We start from the raw sequence: 26097 nt of genomic DNA, 5'->3' as shown, positions 1-26097 counted from the left end.
TTTTCGCCACAGAACTGCGTGCGTAATCGCAGCTGCGATCGCAATAGCGATCCGTAATGAATCGTGACCCATGTGTTTAGATGTAGCTGATGACTAACAAAGTGCCCCTGAAATGATTGTACAGATGCTGGTAACTATGATGCTGGTTGGTCATAATCTGAGGCTGAGGCCCTTTATCATCAGGAAATATTTTAGTCAGGTTAAATTGTCTTTCACTGTTACAGTTAATATGTTTTTTTCATGTATGTTGTTACCTTTTAAAGTTCCTCAGCACTGCAAATATAGCTAATCATACCCATGCCAGTCCTCTAACAGCACAAGTATTCGGCATGGCTGGACGGCACAGTGACACAGTAGTTAGCATTGCTGTCTTCCAGTGCTGGAGTCGTGGGTTTGATTACGAAAATATGATGGGTTTATAGGTTTTCCTGGTGTTTATGTGGTTTTCCTCTGGGTACTTCGGTTTCCTCCTACAGTACAAAAATATGCTGGTTCATTGGCTGCTGACAAATTGGACTATACAGTGTATGTGTATGCCTGTATGATTGCACATTTATGCTCCTTTCAGACTGATGACCTGAAAAATACACGGGTCTATCAACGGGATCGGTATGAAATCTCGACGGCGGAAGACCGGCACCAGCTTCAGCTCCCGCAGCCTGACCAAAGGAGCAATGGTGATCCCAGCCTGCAGCGTGCAGCGTGTCTGACACCTTCTTCTGCATTTGCACCTGAGATGGACGGATTTGCACAGCCGCTTGTGTGCGGTTCTGCAAATCCGTCCATCTCTGAATCAGGCCCAATATGTACTATTGTGAATTAAAAGTAAAACAATATAAAAAAATAATTAAAAAAAAATCAAATATTTATTTATAAATTTGCATTCATAATGCAGCAGCAAGATCCAGCAATGGTTTATCATAGATACACTTATATACTGATGTCTGTGATGTTATTTTAGGGACCATCTGACAAGAGAGCACCAGTGCCTCCCTCCTCCCTGAGTGTAGTCCAATAGTAAACAGGCAACGGGTTTGCTTTGCAGTGCAGGAGATGCTGGGAGTGAATCAGCTGTATTCTCTACCCATAATGCAGACAGCCTGACGTCAGATCAGCAGCAGCAGCCTTGTCAGGGAGCAGGGAGGGAGGGCACAGGCACAGCCACTGCCAGCCTCCTATTCCCATACTTCCAGCAGATCTGGGAGGTGCCTCTATCTACCAGGGACCAGCATCACCTCTATAATGAGATGGAGAGGCTCCTCTAGCACCCCAGCAAGGCAGCATCATTAAGAGGGATCACCCCCAGGACCACTGCAGGTGTGTGCAATCCATTATAGAACATTCACCCTCCATCTAGGGTATCCCTGTAGGGTGGGGGAGGGAGCAATCAGGTGCCTACATCACATAGAGTAGAAATGTATCCTTACTGACTGAGAGCTGGCCTGCTTGAGAAGGGATGAAATACCCCTATAAGCTTTATCTTATGTACAGATAAGACAAGGGGGAGGGGGGAGCAGGAAGTGAATTGACGGTGTCTCAGATTTAGATTGTAGTACTCATAGAATATATGTAAATAATGTCACCCTGCTTCATCAAGGTTGCATGTTGTCACTGAGGATTCTGGGTGAATATATGCACTGTAGATAGGTCACATTTGCAGTTGTAAATCTTATTTATATATTTTTTTGTATTGTCACCTTTGTGCGAACGAACGTAAGGATGATAAATAATATTATAGGTGTAGGAGAATACCAAGCGTTATAAAGATCGGCTTAGTATTGGAATCTTGTCTTTGCGGATGGGGAGAGGTGCTGCATTGCATTGGCACACGTATAAAGTCACACAGTGGCAGAAGAAGGCCAGATCCCCGGCTGCATACACCCCTGTAAATAATGTACTTGTAGCCATACATGTAACATTAGTGTAAAGAGCACACCGGAAGGAAGTCCATGCTTAACTGGAGATTACTAAAGTAGTCACTTTAATGAAGAATTTACACATGTAACGGAGTCTTAAAATCATTGCACCTGATTCTGCCCAGGGTAGCCAGAGGAAAGGGTCATACTGATATTTAATAAAGGAATTCATCTGCCCCCACCCTCTAGAAAAACATAGCAAAAAAAACTAATTAAAAAGTAACGCAATAATAAGTAGTATCCCAGTTTTGCAGCCTGCCACCCCTGTGGGACCTGTCCCGTTGTCAAGATGATGGAGATACAGATTGATGATGGGGTGGTGTACCAGGACGACTATTGTTCTGGGTCGGTTATGTCAGAACGGGTGTCGGGGCTGGCGAACAGCATCTACAGAGAGTTTGAGCGTCTGATCCAGTGCTACGATGAGGAGGTGGTGAAGGAGCTGATGCCACTGGTGGTCAATGTCCTGGAGAACCTTGATGCTGTCCTGACTGAGAACCAAGAACATGAGGTGGAGCTGGAGCTTCTGAAGGAGGATAATGAGCAGCTGCTGACTCAGTATGAACGGGAGAAATCCCTCAGGAAGCAAGCAGAGGAGGTGGGTGCCAGAGCTGTACATTGTCCTTGCACTTGCTGAGTCACTAGCTCATACAGCTCACACTCTACTCATGAGACGTCACATGGTAATGTGAAGTGTGCTGGTTCACTCTACTCATGAGGGGTCTCTTGCCTTTATGCAGTGTGCTGGTTTGAACAATGAATAGTGAGTCAGTGGCTCACACAGCTCACACTCTATTCATGAGAGGTCACTTGCTAGTGTTAAGTGTGCTGAATAAAACTATGAATAACCTCTATGTAGTGGAAGAAATTTCGCTTTTCAGTGTGTTTCAGAGCAACTGACGTGGCTGTTGCTAGAGAAAAGATTTTTGTATTAATCTTTTTATAGACGTTGTCTTCCTTACATTGCAATGGTGTGGCAGATTTTAGGTTCCCTACAGATTATTGTCTATTACTGTATATGTGAAATCTCAGCTATTAGCCAGATCAGTATCAAACTTTTAAGTGTCTTTTACTGTTCCTTTTACTCTGATCCCCAGGATCTGTCAGTAGTATATATGTTATCAGGATGTCAGTGTTTAAGATTTGTTGGACCAGTTCTAAGAAGTGAGTCTCAGATAGGGATATACTAGGTATCTGCACTGTTTAATAGTTTCTGAAGATCTGAACCTAGAGTATGTTGTATACCAGAGGTAGACAAACGATTGCTCCACAGTGGAACTGTATGTACCAGCATGCCCACACCAGACTTTTCTTTGTAACTGCAAACACTCTGAAACATGCAAAATACAGTGGCTATGAAAATATGTCATCTTCCTTCCAAATATTGTACATTTTATTTTTCTTTACAACATTTTTGTACTATTTGGGAATTCTAACCAATGCCGAACATAAAGGGGGAATTCAATATTGAAAATGGAATTTGTTGTTGAAATTTCACCCGATGTACATTTAGCTGGCTCAAATGCCCTGCGGCACATCGCCAGGTATTAAATTGCCCCAAAGCGGTATATGTAATAGCCTGCAAGATTTTGGCAATTTAGCCGCTTTATCTAAAACTGCAATTTTTTTAAAAGACTAAATCAGGTCACTTTGCCTTTAAAAAATTGCTGCTTGAAATATATTGGCTAGATTGCTGAAATCTTGCAGCTGCCGTCATCTCACCAACTATTATATATACCCCAATGTGTGCTGCAATGTCAAAACAAAAAACTCAAAAACTTTTTTGATTTATTGCAAACAAAGGGACTGATTTAGGGATGGACGCTATTCATACAGCCGTGGCGTCATTGTACCCAGCGTCTGTGCGAAATTATGAAAAAGCTGCAGGATTTGTCTTCTGATGCCGGCAGCATGTCAAAGTAGCTGCGGTGTTTGGCGCGCTGCGTCCGACATCGCAGACCCAGATCTGCACGGGTGTGGTATAAGAGATAGACAGTAATTAGATAGACAATGTCTAAATAGACACCAGATATTAGAAAGTAAGACAGGGACAAAAGATCGACAGGGACAAAAATCAGACACACTAAAGTTAGATATGTAAAAAGGTCAACAGGTACAAAATGTTGACAGACAGGGTAAAATAAAAAGTTTGACATGAAAACGATCGACACAAAAATGGTCGCATTTTTTTTTTTTTAGCCCTAATCTTCACCCTCACCCTCCCTCCTGGTGCATAACCCTAACCCTCCCTCCTGGTGCCTAACTCTAACCCTCTCTCCTGGTGCCTAACCCTAACCCTCTCTCCTGGTACCTAACCCTAACCCTCCCTCCTGGTGCCTAACTCTAACCCTCTCTCCTGGTGCCCAACCCTAACTTTCCCTCCTGGTGCCTAACCCTAACCCTCCCTCCTGGTGCCTAACCCTCCCTCATGGTGCCTAACTCTAACCCTCCCTCCTGGTGCCTATCTCTAACCCTCCCTCTTGGTGCCTAACCCTCCCTCCTGGTGCCTAACTCTAACCCTCCCTCCTGGTGCCTAACCCTAACCCTCCCTCCTGGTGCCTAACCCTAACCCTCCCTCCTGGTGCGTAACCCTAACCGTCTGGCTAAGTGCCTAACCCTAACCCTCCCTCCTGGTGCCTAACCCTAACCGTCTGGCTAAGTGCCTAACCCTAAAAAACAAAAATTGTCGACCATTTTCATGTCGAACTTTTGACCCTGTCGACCTTTTGTACCTGTCAATCTTTTTACATGTCTAATGTTGGGCATCCACTATACAATTATCTGTCAGATATCTGTCCAATCTGGCTGGTTGGAATGAAAACCTGGTAATGTATGGGAGCCAATGACAATAGAAATTTGCTCCCAAACACTAGAAAACGGACCAGATTTTCCTTCCCACCAGACAGATATGACAGATAATTGTAGAGTGTATGCCCAGTATAACTTTAGTGTGTCTGACTTTTGTCCCTGTCGACCTTTTGTCCCTGTTTAACTATTGACTGTCTAACATCTGGTGTCTATCTAGACATTGTCTATCTAATTACTGTCTGTCTATAGTCCAGAACCCGATCTGCACATGCGCAGAACGGCTCCTGCTGATGTGCAGATCTTAAATCATCGGAGACGTGCATTAACATTGAATTAACGTGCATCTCTGATTCAGACCCAAAAAACATCAACAGTTTGTTACATAAGTGCCTTTCACTATTACCATTTGAGGTGAGAATTAATTGATTGGAGCCCACCTGTGTATCATAAGTGTTTTCATTGATTGCAATATACTGTAAATACACCTGCTTGTTTCAGGTCCCACAGTTTAAAAAAAAAATCCCCCTAAAAAAATCATCATACAGATTAAAAAACAATCAAATCGAATTTAGGAAAATTTTATTAAGTAAGTACCAGGGCGTAGATATGAGAAGATTTCTGTCTTTTAATAGGCCTAGAGCACAGGTTCTCAAACTCGGTCCTCAGGACCCCAAACAGTGCATGTTTTCCATGTCTCCACACTGAATCAAGTGAAATAATTAGCTCCAACTGTGGACCTTTTAAAATGTGTCACTGAGTAATGATTACACCTGTACACCTGCTGGGTGACCTGCAAACCGTGAACTGTGTGGGGTCCTGAGGACCGAGTTTGAGAACCACTGGCCTAGAGCACTGTATAGTCTACAATAAATACATCTATACTACTTTTCCATCTGACTGCAGGGTTGCACCTGGGACTATGTTCATGCACCCATCCCAGGTGGTGCGACCCGGCTGAGACCCTTAGAGACAAGCGGCAAGACCCGGCAATAATGCAGGGTCTTTGACATGATCTGGATCACATGATGAGCCGGCACATAGAGATGATCTCATCTCCAAGCATCGGCTCTTCCTGTGCAGAGAACGGGACCCGAGTCGCAATGACCCGGGTTAAGGAGCCCATATAGCAGCAATCTGAAAACTACAATTGAACAATTTGAAGATTTATTGCCCGATTTTAGGATTTCCCAATCTAGCAATCTGTGCCCATACATTACAGATCTTTTTCAGTGATTTGCAAGATGATTTTCAGCAAACACAGATCTGCCAATCTTGAAAGGCCCATCATTATACTAGTAATGGTCTGCAATCTGCTGATCATGTCCATACACTAGCAATTTACAGCCCCAATCCATCTGGGAAATCCAACATGTTGGGCAATCTGATTTAACAATTCCAATCACTTTTTGGTTGCAATCTGCGATCTGTGAAGCCCATACATGGCAGATTTTTATATACAATCGATTGCAAATTGCAGAATTTCCACAATCGATTGCTGATGTATGGTAGCCTTTACCCATTCACATTGCATCACGGGCAGGGTTGGACACACGTTCAACCCTTCTCGTAGCCAAGGTTGAAATGCCAGGCCAACTCGCACTGCGCAGTGACCCGAGTTGATGCGCGCTCACGTGTAATAACCCGAGTTATTACTGCTAGTGTAAAAATGGGGTATCGGAGACTGTGGCGTAACTGTGAATTTGTCTAGAACAGATTGGTCCCTAAAACTGAGCATCCACAAGAGAATGGCCCTTGATTAGGAAGCGACCAATGTAATCTCTGACAGTTACAATATTCCATGGCAGAGATGGGAGAACCCGTCTTACTAGTTATCTATTACCATTGCTGCCTTTTCAAAACTATTGTGTACATCTTTTTTATACAGTAAACTAATAATATATAATGCTATTATATTTAGCATCTAATTTTATATTAAGAATTATATTAAGTATTTTTGTTATATTATTTTTTATCAATAATATGTAATTAGTAAAAAATAAAAACCACAGAGTAAAATATTCTTGATTCAAAACTGGACTAAAGGTTGCACATATTTAGTCCCTATGACAAAGCCCTAGAAAGGAACGCAGGGCCACCATCAGCAGTGGATCTGGTTGAGTTGTGTGTTGAATGTTTAGTAATCTCCTGAAGTGAAAGTTGTGCTGTTTTCCCATTGGATGGGAATGAGTCGTTTCCCTTCTGTGTCTCTGTAGATCAACAGTGCGTGTCAGCGTCGGCAGGTTGGTTTAATAGGGTTCATGGGGAAAGAGAAATTATTAGAAATATTCATAAGTGAATTAGAGGCTTATTTATCTATTTTAAAAAAAATAAAAGATGTAGAGACTGCAGTTTCTGCATAATTATATATTTCCCTGCTATGTGCTAATAGCCAAATGCAAAAGGCTAACTACCGCTACAGACCGCAGTCCACGTTATTATCAATTGTGACTACGGTTTGACCCCCTACTGTATGTACTACACTTTGGCCACGTTGGTTTATGCCATCCTCGGATGGTGTGAACCACTTTATGCCTATGGGTGGCATTCTGGCAGGAGAGGGATCTTGTGATCCCTCTCCCGCAGCCTGTGTCCAGCTCTGGTTATTGACCATGTGCGTATGTGCAGTGTCAGATTCTTAGGAGGAAACTTTTTGAAAAAGTGAAAGACTCCTCCGATATGTTGGGGGATGTAACTCGCAGGGACAGGGATTCTTGCAATTATTTTAATGTTTAATTATCTTCACTAGTAGCATCTGACACAAAATAATCTGTAAAGAAAGTATGTAGACAGGTGTGGGGCTGCATCCGATTGGTTCCAGTGACACCATAGCCACTTCACCATGAGCCTGTAGACGGGAGCAGCGGCAGTACCTCAGCGTGTTGCGTCAATGTGTAGTGTCCTACACTGATCCTCTTCCCAACCGCAGGTGTAAGTGCTGCGCACAGACTGGCGCTTGACATGCCATGCCAGTGGCATTTTATTAGCCAGAGAGAGAGAGATCCCCACAGCCCACAATGCCGGTTCACAGTGGGCATACACACGCCAGGATCTACAGGCATATATAGTGGAGCGCAACAAAATTGGTTAAAATCTGTCTGACATATGATTTGTATAGCACTGCTTAGTGCATATCCATAGTAAAAATAACTAGTACATCAGTGCCCATGAGTATGAGCGTTGCCTCTTGAAACCAGTGTACTGTACCTGCCTCGGCCTGTGCCCATGGTCCCGCCAGTGAGTGTAGTAAGAGTGGTTGCCATACTAATCTACAGATAACTATATTGATGCTGGCTCTCAGGATCCTGGCAGTCGAAATCCTGACGCCGGCATCCCGACAGGGTTAGGATACCGACACTTGTAGGTAAATGTCATAGCCCTACCCCTAAACCTAATCCTCCCTCCCTGCAGCCTAACACTAACCCTGCCCCCTGAGCGGCCTAACCCTCTCCCTAGTGCCTAGCCCTAAACCCTTACCCCAATAAGTCGGGATTCCTGCCGAGATATAAACTACATCCCGCACAGTGCTATGCAGAGAATATTTAAAAATTTACACCAGTACCAGTGGAGCTTACAATCTAAATTATCCTTCCCACACACAAACACTATGGTCTATCTAACAGTATGTTCGTGGAGTGGGAGTAAATGAGCATGAAGAGGAAGCACACGCTAACATAGGGAGAACATACACACTCCACACAGATTGGACATTGCTACAAATCAAACCCATAACCCCAACACTGAGAGGCAGAAATATGAACCAGCAATGCTAACCACTATGCCACTGTGTATACTTCTCATGCCCTCACTGTTGTTTTTAAGTTGCCAAATATACTCTTCCCTAGTTGATTGTATGTTAAAGCAAAAATATTCTGAAACATCCAAAATGTACTTTTTGAGATAAATCGGGCAATTGTCATGCCTTAGATATGTGTATTCATTCCCAAAATGATCGCTGAGTACAGTGTTTCTATTAATAATTTCCTTTGGACTCTGTAGCTACAGAAATAGTAGAACAGCTCCAACTTAATGTTAATAAATAAAAAAATGGTTATCTCTTTAAATAAGGTAGAGAGGGGAGATGTATCACACCTTGGAGAAAGATAATGTGGAGAAGTTCCCCTTACTAACTAAACAGTTTCTTGTTAACATTTGTCTAGCACAGTTTAAAAAATGACAGTTAGAAGCTTATGTGTTGCTATGGGCAACCTCTCTACTTTATTATCTCGAAGGTTTGAATTAGAAACTTTTAAATGTTTAAATCTCTTTATGTAAATATCTCCAAACGCATTCACATTATATGCCTGTGACATTAATGCTCCTCCAATTATTAAGGCGACACAACACATGATATTTCTGGCTGCTCTCTATGGACTTTTGCAAAAGAACCTCATTTAAACAAGCGTGTCCTGCTTCCCATTAACGTGTGCGCGCAGCAATGCAGGACGGTGCAGGTTTGGCATTCTTCCATTATGGATCACTCAGGAGACGCAGATACTATATAGCGAGGCTGAGTAACGCTTATCGGCACATGCCGTACCTTGGAGATATCTTTCAGCAGAACCCGCTCTGCGCTGGATTAAGAGGAATATATTCACCATTATGTGACTGTTTTGTGTGTTTGAACTTCTGTTTACTTTTCCCACAGGACTCTCTGCATTTGAATATTAATTGACTGGGAAATCATATGTAAATACCTGGCAGTGCTCTTATTTGAAATTATTTGCTGTCCATGTTAGTGTGGATTTCTGAATATTAGTTTGTCTTAAATGTATAACTCATCAGCACTAATATGACTTACACGTTGGGATACATGCCTGGAACCTGGCTGTTCATTGGTAAGGGGGACATGTATGGCTGCTGGCCATAAAGGCTCTCATTAGCCTGTATTTTATGCTCATTGTCTGGTTAATTTGACAGATCATTAGTATGGGGACCACAGCAGAGAGTATATCAGGAGTTGTGTGTGTTTGCTAGAGGCAGTGTCCCATTCATTCCTATAAAAAACCAGCTGATTATAGCGATCCTCCATTCCTTGTAACGCCTCCTTAAAATGTATCTATCTATCTATCTATCTATCTATCTATCTATCTATCTATCTATCTATCTATCTATCTATCTATCTATCTATCTATCTATCTGTCTATCGTGCCAGACTAACAACAGGGCAGCAAGGGGCGATCGCCCAGGGCCCCCCACACATATTTACCTCACCAGCACTGGGGGCACTGTGGCATATGTGAACTGTGGCATATGTGAAAGGTAGAAATGTGGTCAAACCCTGAAAATGCGGGTTTGACCGCATTTCTCATATGCACCAAGCCCCGGAATGCAATGCACTCCGGGCTTGGTTGCGGTGGGTAACGCCATCTTCCTGATCGCATTACCCTTTAGAAGCCTATGGGCTTCTATCCGGAGAGTGCTGAGAGAGGGATCCCTCTCAGCACCCTCAGCGGCATGCGCGTCCTTATGCGCAGGAGGATGCCAGAGAGGCTTCTGGGCCAGATGTGGCCCCCAGCACTGTCCCCTGTCTCTCTTTCTCTCTTCAGTACTCCACCATCTCTTTTTCTCCCCCTCTTCATTCACCTCTCTCTTCTCCCTCATCTTTCCATTTCTCTTATCAGCGTTTGATTTTATTATATAGATAATCGTTAGCATTACCTTTTTTCTTTACTGATTGGAACGTCCTCCATCTTTTCTCCTATACCTATTTCCTTCGTGTGCACTTTTTTCCATTCTTCTGTACTGTTATACATTATTGGTTGTGGATAATGCTTTTTGGTTGTTATTGGGTGATTTTCATGAGATGGTATGTGCAGGGGGATCGGAGAGGGGGTGGACGCTTACTAATTACTCGGGCCCGTGCTTGCTGGAGCGGCCCGGTGGGGGCCCGGGTCTGACGCCGCTCCTCCCTCCTCCCTGTCAGCTGAGCAGCTCAGCACACACTGCTGTGTGCTGGGCTGCAAAGGGAGTCTGCTTGCTGCTGCAGAACAGCACCAGTCGCCTCTGCCTGTGGGGGAAAACGATCATCCTGATCGCGCCCCCCCCCCTTGATCCCCTCGATATGCGCTGGGCTGAGGGGCTAACAGTGCCCCCCGTCCCAGCGTTCAGCGCCGTGTTGCAGCGCTCCACAGTATTTTTTTCTTATTTTTTTTCTTAAGGGGCCATGGCCACGCCTTCCGCGATTAGGTCATGCCACCTGCACCCGGGCCCGGCCCGGCTCTTGGCAGCCCTGGGTATGTGATAACGGGGAACAGGAGTGCTTGGAGACTGTAGATGTGTGTTATACCAGAACTCTCTGGAAGTGACATCACTGACATGCCAACGTGAGGACATAAGTTTTAGCACTCTTCAGCTTTACATCTACACAGCAAAAGAACCCGGTATATGCCGAGTAACATCAGCCGCTACGTCTTACCCTTCCCCCACCCAGTCCCCATTAAACATACTCACTGTTCTCGGTGCAATGGTCCTCCTCTCCGGATGGTCTGTCCCGGCCCACTGTGCATGTAGGAGATGGCAGAGCACCACCATTTATTAGATAGATATAGATAATATATAGGCTGGTACCCTGTAACCTTGAGGTTGATGTATCAAGCAGTGAAAAGAGTGGAGAAGTGGACCAGCGGAGACATTGCCCATAGCAACCATTCAGCTTTGAGGTAGCATTTATTAAGTACGTTAATGATAGTTAGAAGTTGTTGGGTTGCTATGGGCAACTTCTCCACTGTTCCACTTCTCTTCTCTTTTCACTGCTTGATACATCAGCTCCCTTGTTATTGTGCCTACCCTTTCTGTATCACTACTCTTTACGGTGCTGCAGAACTTTAAGGCGACTTATAATAAATAAAATGCTAATAATAATGAATGCTAATAATAACAAGGATTATGGATAATCTTGTAAACTTTATTTATAATTAATGCTGGCAGTAACAATGTAACTAAGTATAGCTGGCCCACAGCAGGAAAAAAGTTGACTTGGTTGCCGGTCATGGGCGCAGCCATGACAGTCTTTATCACCTGACTGACTCTCCGTCCAATGGAAGCATGATCGTTGTCAGCTGACGCTGCCCTCCATTGGACTGCTACCTTAGGGTATATTACTGGGCTCTGGACAGCAGGAAGTTGCCTGTACAACGTCGTTACTACTAGTGTTAGCTTGCCGTCACTTCGTTCCAGGTACCCTTCCTTTTCTGCTCTAGAGTAATTTCTAGTCACTCTCCTGTGTCAGCTGTGTGTCTGGATGACTTGCCTGCGTACTTAGGCCCTGATTCAAAGCCAGACGCTCTGACAGAGCGCTCGCTCTGAATCAGGGCCGTCCTTCATTTTTAGAGCGGCCTCCTGATCACCCACAGCTATAGCGAGCGGCCAAAAAGATGGTCGCGATGGTCAAGACCATCGGGCTTGCGATGAGACCCTTGTGGTAGGGTCTCGTTCCTGCAAGCCCTGGAGTGCTTTCAGCTCTATCAAAGCCGAAGGCACTCCCACTGACATCCTATAGGAACGCCTCCGTCTGGGCAGCCACGCCCCCGGCACGCCCACCAAAGGGTGTGTGCTGTCACCATTGACAGCATTCCCTCTTTGGTACGAGACCCAAACCTCCGTCGTGCGCATGCACACTGGGCCAACATCGACCCGCTTGCGAGCGCTCAGCGCTCGCGTGGGGTCTGAATTAGGCCCTTAGTACCACACTCGAGTATAACTACAGTGTCACTCTCCTGTGCCAGCGGTGCGTCTGATACCTTGCCCGTGTACTCGGTACAACATCCAAGTACAGATTACTCGCTAGTGCTTCTTTCAGAAGTACACTCTCCTGGGCCTCATCGGTGTTATCTCCCTCCATTTTACACTTGTATCGAATACCTGACTTAGGGGCTGCAACCTGCTTGCAGGGTGCAGCTTAAACCCATATCCCGCTTAGAGGGATCACTTGTGAATACCTCCCAGCAGGTTAGACTTCGCGCCTTTGGTCAGGTCTCATCAATATCCGATACTTGTGGATGAGGAGGACATACATCCAGGCCCCTCGCCTCTGATTCCTTCCACAACCCGGGACCTCAGCTTTCAGCTCCTCAGTAGGAGATCCTCCTGAGCCAGCCGTGACAGGGCCATGGTGAGGTGCTAGGGTTCATGCGGATGACTAAACAGCTTAATTGCGAGTTATAATATTGACTGTGATCACAAAAGCTTTGGCTTCCCCCTAGTATTGTTTCCTAAAAGAATGAGAACTGAACATCCAGTCCATGATACCGGCAAGGTGAGCTTGTTGTGTACGGATGTGACCATGTCGTGTAAGGATGCAAGCTTTCATGTAGGGATGCAAGCTTGTCATCATGGATGCAAGTTTGTCATGTAGGGTAGGGATGGGAGCTTGTGGCGCAGGGATGCAAGCTTGTCATGTAGGGATGAGAGCTTGTCATGTAGGGATGAGAGCTTGTCATGTAGGGATGCGAGCTTGTCGTACAGGGATGCAAGCTTGTCATGTAGGGATGTGAGCTTGTCATGTAGGGATGCAAGCTTGTCATGTAGAGATGCAAGCTTGTCATGTAGGGATGCAAGCTTGTCATGTAGGGATACGAGCTTGTCATGTAGGGATGCAAGCTTGTCACGTAGGGATGCAAGCTTGTCACGTAGGGATGCAAGCTTGTCATATAGGGATGCGAGGTTGTCCTGTAGGGATGCGAGCTTGTCATGTAGGGATACGAGCTTGTCATGTAGGGATGCAAGCTTGTCATATAGGGATGCGAGATTGTCCTGTAGGGATGCAAGCTTGTCATGCAGGGATGCAAGCTTGTCGTGTAAGGAATCAAGCTTGTGGAGTAGAGATGTGAAGTTGTCGAGTAGGGACACGAGCGTGTCGTGTAGGGATGCGATCATGTTTTGTAGGGATGCGAGGTTGTCATGTAGGGATGCGAGCTTGTCATGTAAGGAAGATAGCTTGTCGAATAGGGATGTGAGGCTGACGTGCAGGGATACGAGCGTGTCATGTAGGTAAGCGAGCTTGTCGCGCAGGGATGCGAGCTTGTCAAGTAGGGATACGGGCATGTCGCGTAGGGATGCGATCATGTCTTGTAGGGATGCGAGGTTGTCATTGCGGGATATGAGGTTGTAGACGGCTGATGCTGCAGCCTGTTAGAAACTTGGGAAAAGATTTATATACCAGCATTATAGTGAGGTCTATTTATCAAAGAGTGAAAAGCCTGTTTTCACCTGTAATAGTGCCTCATACTATACATCGAGTTGGTATTGCCGACAGAGGTCTCCCCACCAGCAACAAGATTTACTAGGATTCAACAGTGATTCTTTCCCCATAGTTTAGTAAATTCCATATATATGAATTTAATACATTTATTTTTTTATTTATTCTTTTGTCCACTAAGCGGAGCTGAAAGTGCAATGCTAGCCAGGTCACATACAATATGTGCATTATCTCAGCTACCCTGGCTATTTTTTTATTGCTGAATTGTGGAGATAAGTCTTCTTGCTTCCTATTTATAAACAGGTCCCAAAAGCAGACAATAGCCACATTGGACCGGTTTAGATAAGAAAATAAATATCATGGAGTGTTCCTGTCATAGCCCAGACCTCAACCACCTGTGGAACAGTTTGACAACAATGGTCACCAGTGGCCGCAGGTAGCGACTTGCCCAAATAGTCTCACAGCTGTAATTGCAGCTACGTGAGCTTCTGCTAAGTTTATAGATGAGTATGAATACTTATGTAATCAGTTCTTGTCTGTGTTTGTTTTTTTTTTTTTGCTATGAATTTATTAACAGTTTATTAACATTTATATAGAACACACGTATTGTCTAGCGCTTTTCAGAGAATATCTGGTCATTCACATCAGTCCCTGTCGCAGTGAAGCTTTCAGTCTATGGGCCCCATTTAACAACGAACCTGGGGGCATATTTTGTTCAGTTTCACAGTGATACATACAGGGGTATTCAATATGAAACGTTAACTTCGCCGTCTATGCGTTTCAAAGTTTTTGCCGCACATCAGAGCTTTTGCCGGCGAAAAAGTATCGCGCGCGCCTCGATTATACTCGTATTCAATATGAATTTGGCGAAAACGGCACCCGGCGAATGTGAAATCAGCGAAAACTTCGCTGATTTTTGGGGACATCACCCTAACACCTCCAAAAAGATGCTCTGACATGGGGGGATCACTCTGGATACCCCCGATTAGCCCTGCTGAAGGTTTTTGGGGTCTTTAAACAGGCTCAATAGCTGCTATTTTGGGGATTTGGGAAGGTGGTGAAGAATAGTATTTAGAAGGTTTTTTTGCAGAAAATAAGTAGTCCCAGCAAATTTTGGGTACTTGAAAATGGGGGTGAGCATATTTAAAAGTTGCTAAAGTGAAGTTTTAAAAAACGTGAAAAATCCACCTGCCGCAAACACATGCAATGAAAAAAAACACCTGGGGCATACTTGGGGACCCCTCTAGATTGTAGCTCGCTAGATTTTAACTTTGTACCCCCCAATTTTTTTTTTTCGCCCCCAAAATGACAGTGCTTTTTTGGGGGTCTTCTGAGGTATTTTTTTTAAACATTTTGACACAGTTTACCTTTGGGGGACTGTCTGAAGGTTGCAGGGTGGTTTCCAAAATGTTGCACCCCAAAACCCCAATTCTGCACTTTTTTTCGCCACCCATTCCTTGGTGATACTTTTTCGCAGGGTCGAATGCAATACACTTTTCGCACCGGCAAAAAGTTTTCAAATTAAATACGGTGTAAAAGTAAAAGCGGCGAAAATGACGTCATCTGAGCGAAAACCTCGCAGAAACAGCGTTTTCTCTCCATATTGAATACCCCTATAAGGCGTAAATTTACTAAGAATCGAGAATGGTGGAGTTTATTTTTTTTTTATCTCGATTTGCATCGCTAAATCTCGGGTGATTTTCCCATTTTTGATCTCGCAGATTTAGAAGAAGAAGTGAGTTTAGCTGAAAGTGAGTTGGCCGATGGTGAAGCAGATCGAGATATCTCCCCTAAATTGCAAGTGAAGATGAGATTACTCACCGAAGATTGCAGTGTTTTCTCTCTGCAAATCTCTCCCGAGCTAGCAGCCTGCACATATCAGTGAAAGGTTGATATAAACATTGTTACGGTTTTACACTATATATTTTCTTTTTCTTTTTCATATATTTTTTGGAGAAAAATACCAAAAAGAAAAGATTTTCATTAGATCATAGGAAAGGTCGGTACCACTTCACAATACAATTATCCTTTTGAGGGGCCTTGTTGAAAGCTCCTGCTGTTCCTGGCTGCATTCTGGGTCTATCGTTAGACTTCACAGGGAACATAGCGCCAGCCACTTACATCTGTAAATTTCTTTTCAATTGAGGCTGTCAGAGTAATGAGGGGCAACCCCGATATAAATTGCTGCAAATCACAGCATCAAGTGCTTGTACACTTGCTGACAAAAGGTAGGTGTCCTGTTCTCTCAAAGGGGCCTATTTATCAGTAAATATGGGGGATGCGATGCTGTCAGATTCACCAAGCTCCAAAATGCGTAGCATTCCGGAGTTTGGCCCCTGCAGCAAACTCCATCTAAAGATGTTTTAGACTATAGGTTACACTTTGGAAAAATTACCGGGAGACCCTCCACAGCAATGGCCGCCGCACATGTGGCCAGTATACCACGCATTTGCAGGAGACCCAATAGAGGAGTGAAGAGACCGCTGATATGGCAGGGACGGGCTAATGTAATATTGTGCCCAGATTGCATTGAGAATGTGATTATTGATAAATGTGCCAAAAGTGTGGGAGCATCCCAGACATTATGGTACAGTAGCCAAACCTGAAATTTAGAAATAGAAATATATATATTTTTTTACCTGTAATTATTTAATTTTTTTTTTTAGAACACATTGGACTCTTTAGTAAGTAAATCATTATATACCTACATTTACAAACACAGCTGTAAACCCTTGAATTTTTTTTTTTTTGTTGTGTAAAAATAATAGCTAAAAAATTAAACTATCATCATAGCGGGTAAAGGGTATAGTAGTTAAAAACGCTTCTCAAAAGCCAAAACATTAGTAGTATATTATATGTGTAGTTTGATAGTGTCATGGATGCCATTTTCTTACTCATCCCTTTTTTGTTTTCTTTTTAGTGTTAGATAAAAAATGTGATTTGTTTTTCGAAACAGTGGAAAGGGGCGAAAAGTCGGACAAGTTTCGCCTGACCGACTTTCCGCCTCCTTCGTCTGTTTCAGAGGTGAAAACTTTTCGTGCGTGTCCCCGCTTTTCGCCCTATTCAATTCCTAAACACGCGAAAACGGAAAGCGGCGAATGCGGTACAGGCGGAAAGTACTGTCAGAAGTGGGGAAATCAGTCTGCAGCCCAAAAAAAGATGCAATAATAAAAGTGTTTGGGGTACTTAAGTTGTTTAAATTGCTTCTTATTAGCGTCTTTGTACAAGTGGTGAAGAATGGCATAAAGCAGTGTTTTGGGTGAAAACAAGTACCCCAGTCAAATTTGGGATACATGAAAATGGGTGCTAGCATATTTTTATGTCTCTAAAGTGAACTGTTAAAAAAACGTAAAAAACGCACCTGTTGCATGCAACTGCAATCCTAAAAACACCTGACCCGTCCTTGCAGACCCCCCCAAGAAGTCTATTTAGCTAGTTTTTATACTTGTCCCCCCACTTTTTATTTTTTTGCCCCGAAAATGAAAGTCCTTTTTTTTGGGTGTTCTAAGGTGGGTTTTTTTTGCAAGATTTGTCCTTTGGGGGACTGTCCCAAGGGTTCTGGGTCATAATTCCACGATTGCACCCCAAAATAAAGATTTTGCACTTCTTCTCACCTGCTATTCTTAGGATAATCTTTGTCGCCTTATACATTGCACTGAGTTTCCGCTTAGGCGAATTCCGCCTGGAATTGAATTTGGAGATAAGTTCCAAACAGTTGAAAAGCGGCAATAGGCAAAACTTTTCTGACGATTACGGCTTTTTGCCGCTAATTGAATACGGCCCTTGGTGGCAAAATGGGCAAAAATTACTCAAAATAAAAGTGCATGAAACAATAAGGTATTTGCCCACTATGCCAGGTGTAAATTGCTGTGGCTTAGTCGCAAAGTGCATGGTGCGCCAAATGAGGCTTTTTGGCGCGATATATATATGTAGACATATATATATACACATTCAGGTTCATAAATATTGGGACATTGACAGAATTTTCATATTTTGGCCTCTATTCACCACCACAATGGCTTTGAAATGAAACAAACAAGATATGCTTTAACTGCAGACTTTCAGATTTAATTTGAGGGTAATTACATCCAAATCAGGTGAACGGTGTAGGAATTACAACGGTTTCTATATGTGCCTCCCACTTTTTAAGGGGCCCTAAGTAATGGGCCAAACTAAACAATCCTAAATCTAACTTTCACTTTTAATACTTTGTTGCAAATCCTTTGCAGGCAATTACAGCCTGAAGTCTGGAACGCATAGACATCACCACACGCTGGGTTTCATCCCTGGTGATGCTCTGCCAGGCCTCTACTGCAAATGTCTTCAGTTCCTGCTTGTTGTTGGGGCATTTTTCCTTCAGTTTTGTCTTCATCAAGTGAAATGCATACTCAATCGGATTCAGGTCAGGGGATCGACTTGGCTATTGCATAACATTCCACTATTTAGCATTAAAAAACTGTTTTGGTTGCTTTTGCAGTATGCTTCGGGTCATTGTCCATCTGCACTGTGAAGCGCCATCCAATGAGTTCTGAAGCATTTGACTGAATATGAGCATATAATATTGCCCGAAACACTTCAGAATTCATTCTGCTGCTTTTGTCAGCAGTCACATCATCAATAAATACAAGGGAACCAGTTCCATTGGCAGCCATACATGCCCACGCCATGACACTACCACCACCATGCTTCACTGATGAGGTGGTATGTTTTAGATCATGAGCAGTTCCTTTCCTTCTCCATACTCTTCTCTTCCCATCACTCTGGTACAAGTTGATCTTTGTCTCATCTGTCCATAGGATGTTGTTCCAGAACTGTAATTGCTTTTTTATATGTTGTTTGGCAAACTCTAATCTGGTCTTCCTGTTTTTGAGGCTCACCAATGGTTTACATCTTGTGGTGAACCCTCTATATTCACTCTTGTGAAGTCTTCTCTTGATTGTTGACTTTGACACATATACACCTACCTCCTGGAGAGTGTTCTTGATTTGGCCAACTGTTGTGAAGGGGTTTTTCTTCACCAGGGAAATAATTCTTTTGTCATCCAGTCATCCAGTTGTTTTCCGTGGTCTTCCGGGTCTTTTGGTGTTGCTGAGCTCTCTGGTGCATTCTTTCTTTTTAAGAATGTTCCAAACAGTTGATTTGGCCACACCTAATGTTTTTTCTATCTATCTGATGGGTTTGTTTTGATTTTTCAGCCTAATGATGGCTTGCTTCACTGGTAGTGACAGCTCTTTGGATCTCATATTGAGAGTCGACAGCAACTGATTCCAAATGCAAATGTCACACCTAGAATCAACTCCAGACCTTTTACCTGCTTAATTGGTAATGAAATAACGAGGGAATAGCCCACACCTGTCCATGAAATAGCTTTTGAGTTGATAGTCCCATTACTTTTGGCCCCTTAAAAAGTGGGAGGTACATATAGAAACCGTTGTAATTCCTACACTGTTCACCTGATTTGGATGTAATTACCCTCAAATTAAATCTGAAAGTCTGCAGTTAAAGCACATCTTGTTTGTTTCATTTCAAAGCCATTGTGGTGGTGAATAGAGGCCAAAATATGAAAATTCTGTCAATATCCCAATATTTATGCACCTGACTGTATATATACACACACACATATATATATATATATATATATATATATATATAAGCTATATAGATTAATAAAATACATGGATCAATATTTAATTAAAACGTCATGTATTTTATTTTATGTAATGGTATGTATTTTATTTTTATCTACAATAAATAACTACCTTCATAGCTATAAAATAAAACCTCCTTTGCATAGTGTGACTCACCACACCTCGGAGTATGTCAGTCTGCCTTGGAGACAGTAGAGAACTGTGCAATGGCTTATGGGAGGAGCTGCTGCCGTTTTGGTATTTAATGCAGGGAGAATGTCCACTGTGCTTGTCCACTGGAGGGAGTGTTTCCGGGCACATGAAACTCCTCCCTAAGTGTGCCTATGTGTGCAGACCCGTACCTTGGCAATATACAGGGGCGTATCTATAATGGGTGCACACGGGCCCGCACACCTTGCACCCATATAAATATACTTCTGGTGATTTGCGCATGCGCAGTAGAGATGTCCTGGGAACGTGGCGTGGGCACCATGTTCCTGGAGACCTGCGCATGCTCAGGAGATTGTGGCACAATGCCAAAGTCTACTGCACCGCCGGAGAAGAGGGGTCTAATCAGAGCCTGCACCACCTCTGGCCATATATATGCGTCATCATCTTCAGTGTGTACTTACAACCTGACCTGTAGCAGGTGCATACGCCTTATTATTATCCTTTATATGGCGCCAAAAGGGTTCCGCAGTGCCTTACAATGTACATAAACAAATGAGCACACAAGAAAACAGTTATTAACAGTACAAACAATGCAGGATAGATACGTGATTAATACATTGCTGCATAACACTTTGATAAGCAGCATGGTGTCGGCAACCAAGGGTGGGGAACTGTTGTATATTAAAGTATAATTAAGTGAAGGAGAAGCACATGAGGGAAGAGGGCCCTGCTCGTGAGAGCTTACATTCTAAGGGGAGGGGGCAGACAGACAGGGGTGAAACAGGCTGGATACAAGGGTGACAGTAATATAACATTTATGAAAAGGTTAGTTTAAACTTAAGGAAAAGATAATGAGTTGATCAAAATTGCACCAAGCCTCAAGATTTGGGGGCCACAACCAAGGTCCATTAGAGGGATCATATATCAAATAAATTTGTGCCTACTTGCTGGTTTCCATAGGTCTCATTTTTACCCCTTACTGAACTTTACCTATGGGGTGCCACAGGACACTTGCAGCAGTACCACGGGTTGGTTGTCCAGATCCAAATCAAATTATCTAAATTATCTATGATCAATGTGATTGGCAGCCACCAGCACTGGTTTTGCCTATCATAAAATCTGAGGACAAACAAGCGCGACCCTGCCCACCACCACATAGCTGACCCTAAGGTTGACCGGTCAGCACAGTTTTCTTCATTTAATCATTTTTGCAGAGTTTTTCAATAATAAACGTTTGGCCTAGGGCGCCATATATAAAATGCTGTTACTCTAGTGCTCCGTGATTCATGGAAGTTTAGGAACCACTGTGCTACAGAAAATTATTAGTGCTTCACTCTTTATTTTTTCAGTATCTTTATTTCAGGATTTGTATAAATAACTTTTTCCATTCATATTTACAATAAGCTGTAAATTGATTTGTCTCAAACTGGGTGTAAATGTGGAGTCAAGATTATCTCATTGATGGAGACGAAATATACACACTACAGACGTCCATTCATTGCTTCCCTCCTGGCCACTGACACGTGTGTATTTTATAGATGTGTTTTGCAGCAGAGATTCACAAAGCCTCACGTGTGGCTGAGCACTCTGGGAGTGAAAGGGTTGACGTGAGTGATGATGTAATATAATACAGGATAATGCATGGAGGTCAATGTTTCAGTCCCCGGAGAGACTATGGGCTGGGTCTATACATTAATATCCTGTAAGCGTATCAGGCACTCAGCAATTATGTTGGGGAAACGGGGCCCAGATAACATTATTTTTATCTTTATTTGGATGATTACAAATGACATACAATTGACTAACATTTACCATAAACATTAGTGTGTAATTGTTTTCTGTGATAGTAATGCACAGAGGCCCTGATTCAGAGCCGGACGCTCTGACCAGAGCGCTCGCTCTGAATCAGGGCCCACCTCCATTAATATGGAGCGTCCTTCTGGAGGCTCGTATAGCTGTGGGTCACCACCCATAGCATATACGAGCGTGCAGGATGATGGTCGCGATGGTCTTGACCATCGCGACCATCGAAACTGCGAGCAACAGCCTGCGGTTGAGGTTTTCAACCGCAAGGCCAGGAGTGATTTTGGCTCTATCAGAGCCAAAATCACTCCCACTGACATCACTAGTGATGTCAGTGGGGCCGGCTTTAGACGGTAGGCGTTCCCTTGGGAACGCCTCTGTCTGGCAGGCACGCCCCCGGCACGCCCACCAAAGGGGGCGTGCTGTCAGTCAACATCGACAGCACGCCCCTTTGATGAGACAATTCCGAGCGAAGGAAAGTCCTTCGCTCGTCACGTCTCGCGCATGCGCACGACGGAGCTCCCTCCATCATGCGCAGTGCAGACCATCGACCCACTTGCGAGCGGACAGCCGCTCGCGAGTGGGTCTGAATGAGGGCCAGAGCGTGTGTCTGAGTGCTGACAACTTAGCAAAGGAGCTTTAACCTTTTTGTGAGTCTGTGTCAATAAATTTGTCTATATATTGTCTATATGTTGTCTATATGTAGAAAAGTTCTAGTGAATTTGTTGGGACAAAATGTTGACTTTTAAAGTTGAACTGGTAAAAACATCCTTTAAAGAATCATAAAAACCCATTATTATGGGAAACATTAAAGGCTTTGGGGGTCATTCAGACCCGTTCGCGAGCAAAGGACGCTCGCAAACGGGTCGATGTTGCCCCACTGCGCATGCGCACGACGGAGGGAGCTCCGTTGTGCGCATGCGCGAGACCCGAACTGCGACAGCCAAGCTGTCACTCCGGGTCTCGCACCAAAGGGGGCGTGCTGTCGATGTTGATTGACAGCACGCCCCCTTTGGTGGGCGTGCCGGGGGCGTGGCGGCCAGACGGAGGCGTTCCCATGGGAACGCCTACCGTCTGAAGCCGGCCCCACTGACATCACTAGTGATGTCAGTGGGAGTGATTTTGGCTCTGATAGAGCCAAAATCACTCCAGGGCTTGCGGCAGCGAGACCCTACCGCAGGGTCTCCGTCGCAAGCCTGATGGTCGCGATGGTCTTGACCATCTCGACCATCATTATGGACGCTCGCATAAGCTGTGGGTGGTAACCCACAGCTATGCGAGCGTCCATGAGGACGGTCCTAAAACGGGTAGGTGGGCCCTAATTCAGAGCGAGCGCTCTGGTCAGAGCGTTCAGCTCTGAATCAGGCCCTTTGACCGCGAGAGCATTATAGTGATGGCAGTCTGTGAGACTTCTACAACACAGGGGAAAAAATGTCCTTTAATATACCAAGGTGATATGAATTCATAATGAATTTATCCAGGAAGTTATATGATTTGTAAAATAATGAGGATACAATGACTGTCTTTATAATGGGGTTGGGTACGGGATCCCGACGGCGGCTTTCCGACCATCAAAACACAACGGATTTTGGTAAGTATTTTAACCCTTACCCTATCTTTCCCCCGAACCCACCCCTCCCGTAGTCTAACCCTAACCTACCTTTTCCGCAGCCGAACACTAACTGCCCCCTCCCGCAGCCTAACCCTCCCCCTAGTGCCTAAACCTAACCCTAATACGGGATCTGTTGAGATTGTGACCGTCAATTGTGACCGTTGGGATGCACTGTTGGTATTGTGACTGTCGACATTCTGATCCTGACTACATCCCATATAATGTTGCCTGATGTGCCAGACTGCTACTAATGCAGTTTGTACTCTGTCCTATTAAAGACTGACTGGAATTTTTTATTGCTGCATAGAGGGCCCATAACAAAATTATCATGGGGCCCTTCCCTGCAGCATATAAAAGTCGTACCCACCACAGCTTTGTAGATTACTAAGGAGCGGATTGACAAATCAGCCGACCATCCGGGTCCTTCAACTGATAGTTTTAAAACGGCAATAGAAATAAGTGCTAAGCTAGGCTTGATTAGTATTTATTTCTATTGCTGTTTTAAGTCCATCAGTCAAAGTTAACGATGATTGACAACCTGCTCCTTAGTAAATCTACCCTAAAGCCTGATCCATCCCCGCTCAGGAGTTATGGCCCTGTTTGTCTATATGTGTCTCTGATGGTTTTCCTTCCTGCCAGACCTTTACAGCTACAGCAAATCATTTACTATATACACGTGGAGCAGGTCTTTGAATCTGTTGCTTAATTGTCACTGCCAGCACTGGCTGCTCTCCCTGGTGTCGGTGCTGACCGTGCAACAATGCAATCCAGTGACCGCGGGGAGACTGGCGGAGGGGGTAAAGGGTATATGGGAGTGTGTCCCTGCTGAGCAGAGGATGACAGCCCTTCTGATCCATGCTGACACTACTTTTAAAAACTTAAAGAGAAATTAGCATCACAAAATTTTCAATTACTTATTTTCTGTTGTTATTTTAATTCTGCTGTTGACTCTAGATGATAAAGGGCCTGATTCAGCAAGGAACGCAATCGGCAGATTATTGCATACTGCACATGCACATGCATCGCAGTGCGTGTGCGCGAACCGGCAACTGCGATCAGGACTGCAATCGCAGTGACTACGCAGACCCATCGCAGAGTGATTAACAGGAAGTGCCGTTTGTGGGTGGTCGGCTGAATGCAGGCGTGCCAGTGCGTTTGGACGCCGTTGCAGGGGTGTACATAAATTAGCACCTGCATTGCCATATGTAGCCTGAGGTCTCATAGCATGCGTGGAAGTTAGCAATGTCTGAGTAAGGTCTGACCTTGTGTAAGTGTGTGTGAGGCTGCGATGGTACTCCATGTTACCGATGGTTTCGCAGGCTTGCTAAACATTATGGATATGGCGTCCTTATGTAGTGCAGCGGCGGCATTACGAGCACAATGGATTAGCGTACTATCGCAGTTGAAGCGGGTGCGTAATCGCTATTGCATTCGCATTTGCGTTCCCTAGTGAATCAGGCCCTAAGTTGTCTCCCTGGATAGCTGGGGTACTCTGTACCACTGAAGTACTACTGTTTGCGCATTTTGGCTACGCACTCTTAGCTGAGCAGACAGATGCCAATTGATTTGGCAGAGGCAATGTTAATAGCAGCACCTGATGGTTTGGAGTTTAAGTGCAGCCATCCGTCTGCTCTGGGAGATCCCGCCTGGAGTAAGCAGTTGAGATGCATGCTCACACTATAAATTATTAATTGGAGGCAGTTCATATTACCTTAATGTGCATTATGCATCACACTGAGGAATAGGAGCTCTGCGGCTCTCGCACATGCTGCCTAGTCTTGTCTATTTAAATAAAAACAAAAAAAAAAACAACTTACAGTCTACCTCCGAATTATATGATGCAACGTGTACAACATACAGAAATCAGGAAAATCAGTTTCAAATTAAAACAAATAAAAGACTATAAAATTGCCTTTATGCAAACAGTATTCAAAATAAAAGGCCAAAATCAGTGTTAATCTTTATTTATTTTTTACAGTTTCATTATTTACATTTTAACACCAATGAATTATTATATTTTACCATGTTGTAAATCACTTGATGCAGTATACTGGCTATATGGGGCATTTTGGTTATATGCTGTCGTGTGAGGCTATATGAACTAGCTGGTGGTTTGTGAGGCCAAATTGGCATATTAGCTGTAGGACCCATTAGTTTGGTGGCATGTGAAGTATACGGGCATACCGGCAATGTGCTAGTCTGTAAGGCTAGAAGGCACTCAGTGGTGTTTATTTTATATATTACTAGCTGCAGCACCCGACTCCGCTCTGGGTGGTAGTCGGTGATCTGTCTCTCCCTAGGTAGCCGGCTCCCCCCCTTAGTGGGCTGTCACTTGGGGGTCTATTCATGTACAACATGAAGAGGCTACGAAAAGATTTCACTATATATCACATCAATGCGATATATAGTGAAGTTTAGTAGCCATTCATGTACACTTACTTCTCCGGCGTCTTTGGGCGCTGTCCGGCCCCTCCGCGTTCCCTGTACACAGTGAGTAGACAGACGTATCGCGATCCCGATATACCTGCTCCTCACTGCGTATTCCCCGGCGTATGAGAGCAGCGGGTCATGTCAGACGTGCTGCAATGGACGCTGGGAAAAGGGGACGGAGCCTACGCCGGGTAGAGAGCAGAGAAGTATGCTGCTTCCTTGCTCTGTTCGGTTTGTGGTACAGATTACGCCATCCTCAGATGGTCGAATCTGTATCGCAGGAGAGGAACGGAATGCTGAGCTTTGTATTCCTTTGTGAATCGTACTCACCATACAAAAGTATGGTGATGCGATACAGGCATGTAGCGGGGGTGCCACTGGAGAAGCAATACACTATTCCTCTGTAAACTTGCTCCATGAATAGCACGTAGCAGAGAAGAGCCCTGATTTTAGCTAAACAGGGCTCTTCTCTGTTTCATGAATAGACCCCTTAGCCACCAGCTCCCTTGTACTGAGCCACGCCTCCTGCACAAG

At 44.2% G+C, this 26097-nt stretch overlaps 1 protein-coding gene across 9 annotated transcripts in view; it reads left to right on the top strand.

Annotated features, from left to right (window-relative positions):
* The first annotated feature begins 1096 nt into the window (after nucleotides 1-1096).
* MAPK8IP3 (mitogen-activated protein kinase 8 interacting protein 3) overlaps nucleotides 1097-26097 on the top strand; it is a 107429-nt gene continuing 82428 nt past the window's right edge. For 8 of the 9 annotated variants that reach the window (XM_088452073.1, XM_088452071.1, XM_088452072.1 and 5 more), the window contains exon 1: nucleotides 1097-2514. In XM_088452073.1, coding sequence (XP_088308199.1) covers nucleotides 2206-2514 — 309 coding nt within the window. In that variant the 5' untranslated portion in view covers nucleotides 1097-2205. The remainder of the gene's footprint in view (nucleotides 2515-26097) is intronic. The other variant, XM_088452066.1, reaches the window with a different exon arrangement.

Source organism: Taudactylus pleione, unplaced genomic scaffold (assembly GCF_031769625.1).
Source record: "Taudactylus pleione unplaced genomic scaffold, aTauple2 ptg000032l, whole genome shotgun sequence".
NCBI classification, from domain to species: Eukaryota; Metazoa; Chordata; class Amphibia; order Anura; family Myobatrachidae; genus Taudactylus; species Taudactylus pleione.
Note: the sequence above shows the minus strand (reverse complement) of the source record. Positions and strands in the feature narration are given on the sequence as shown.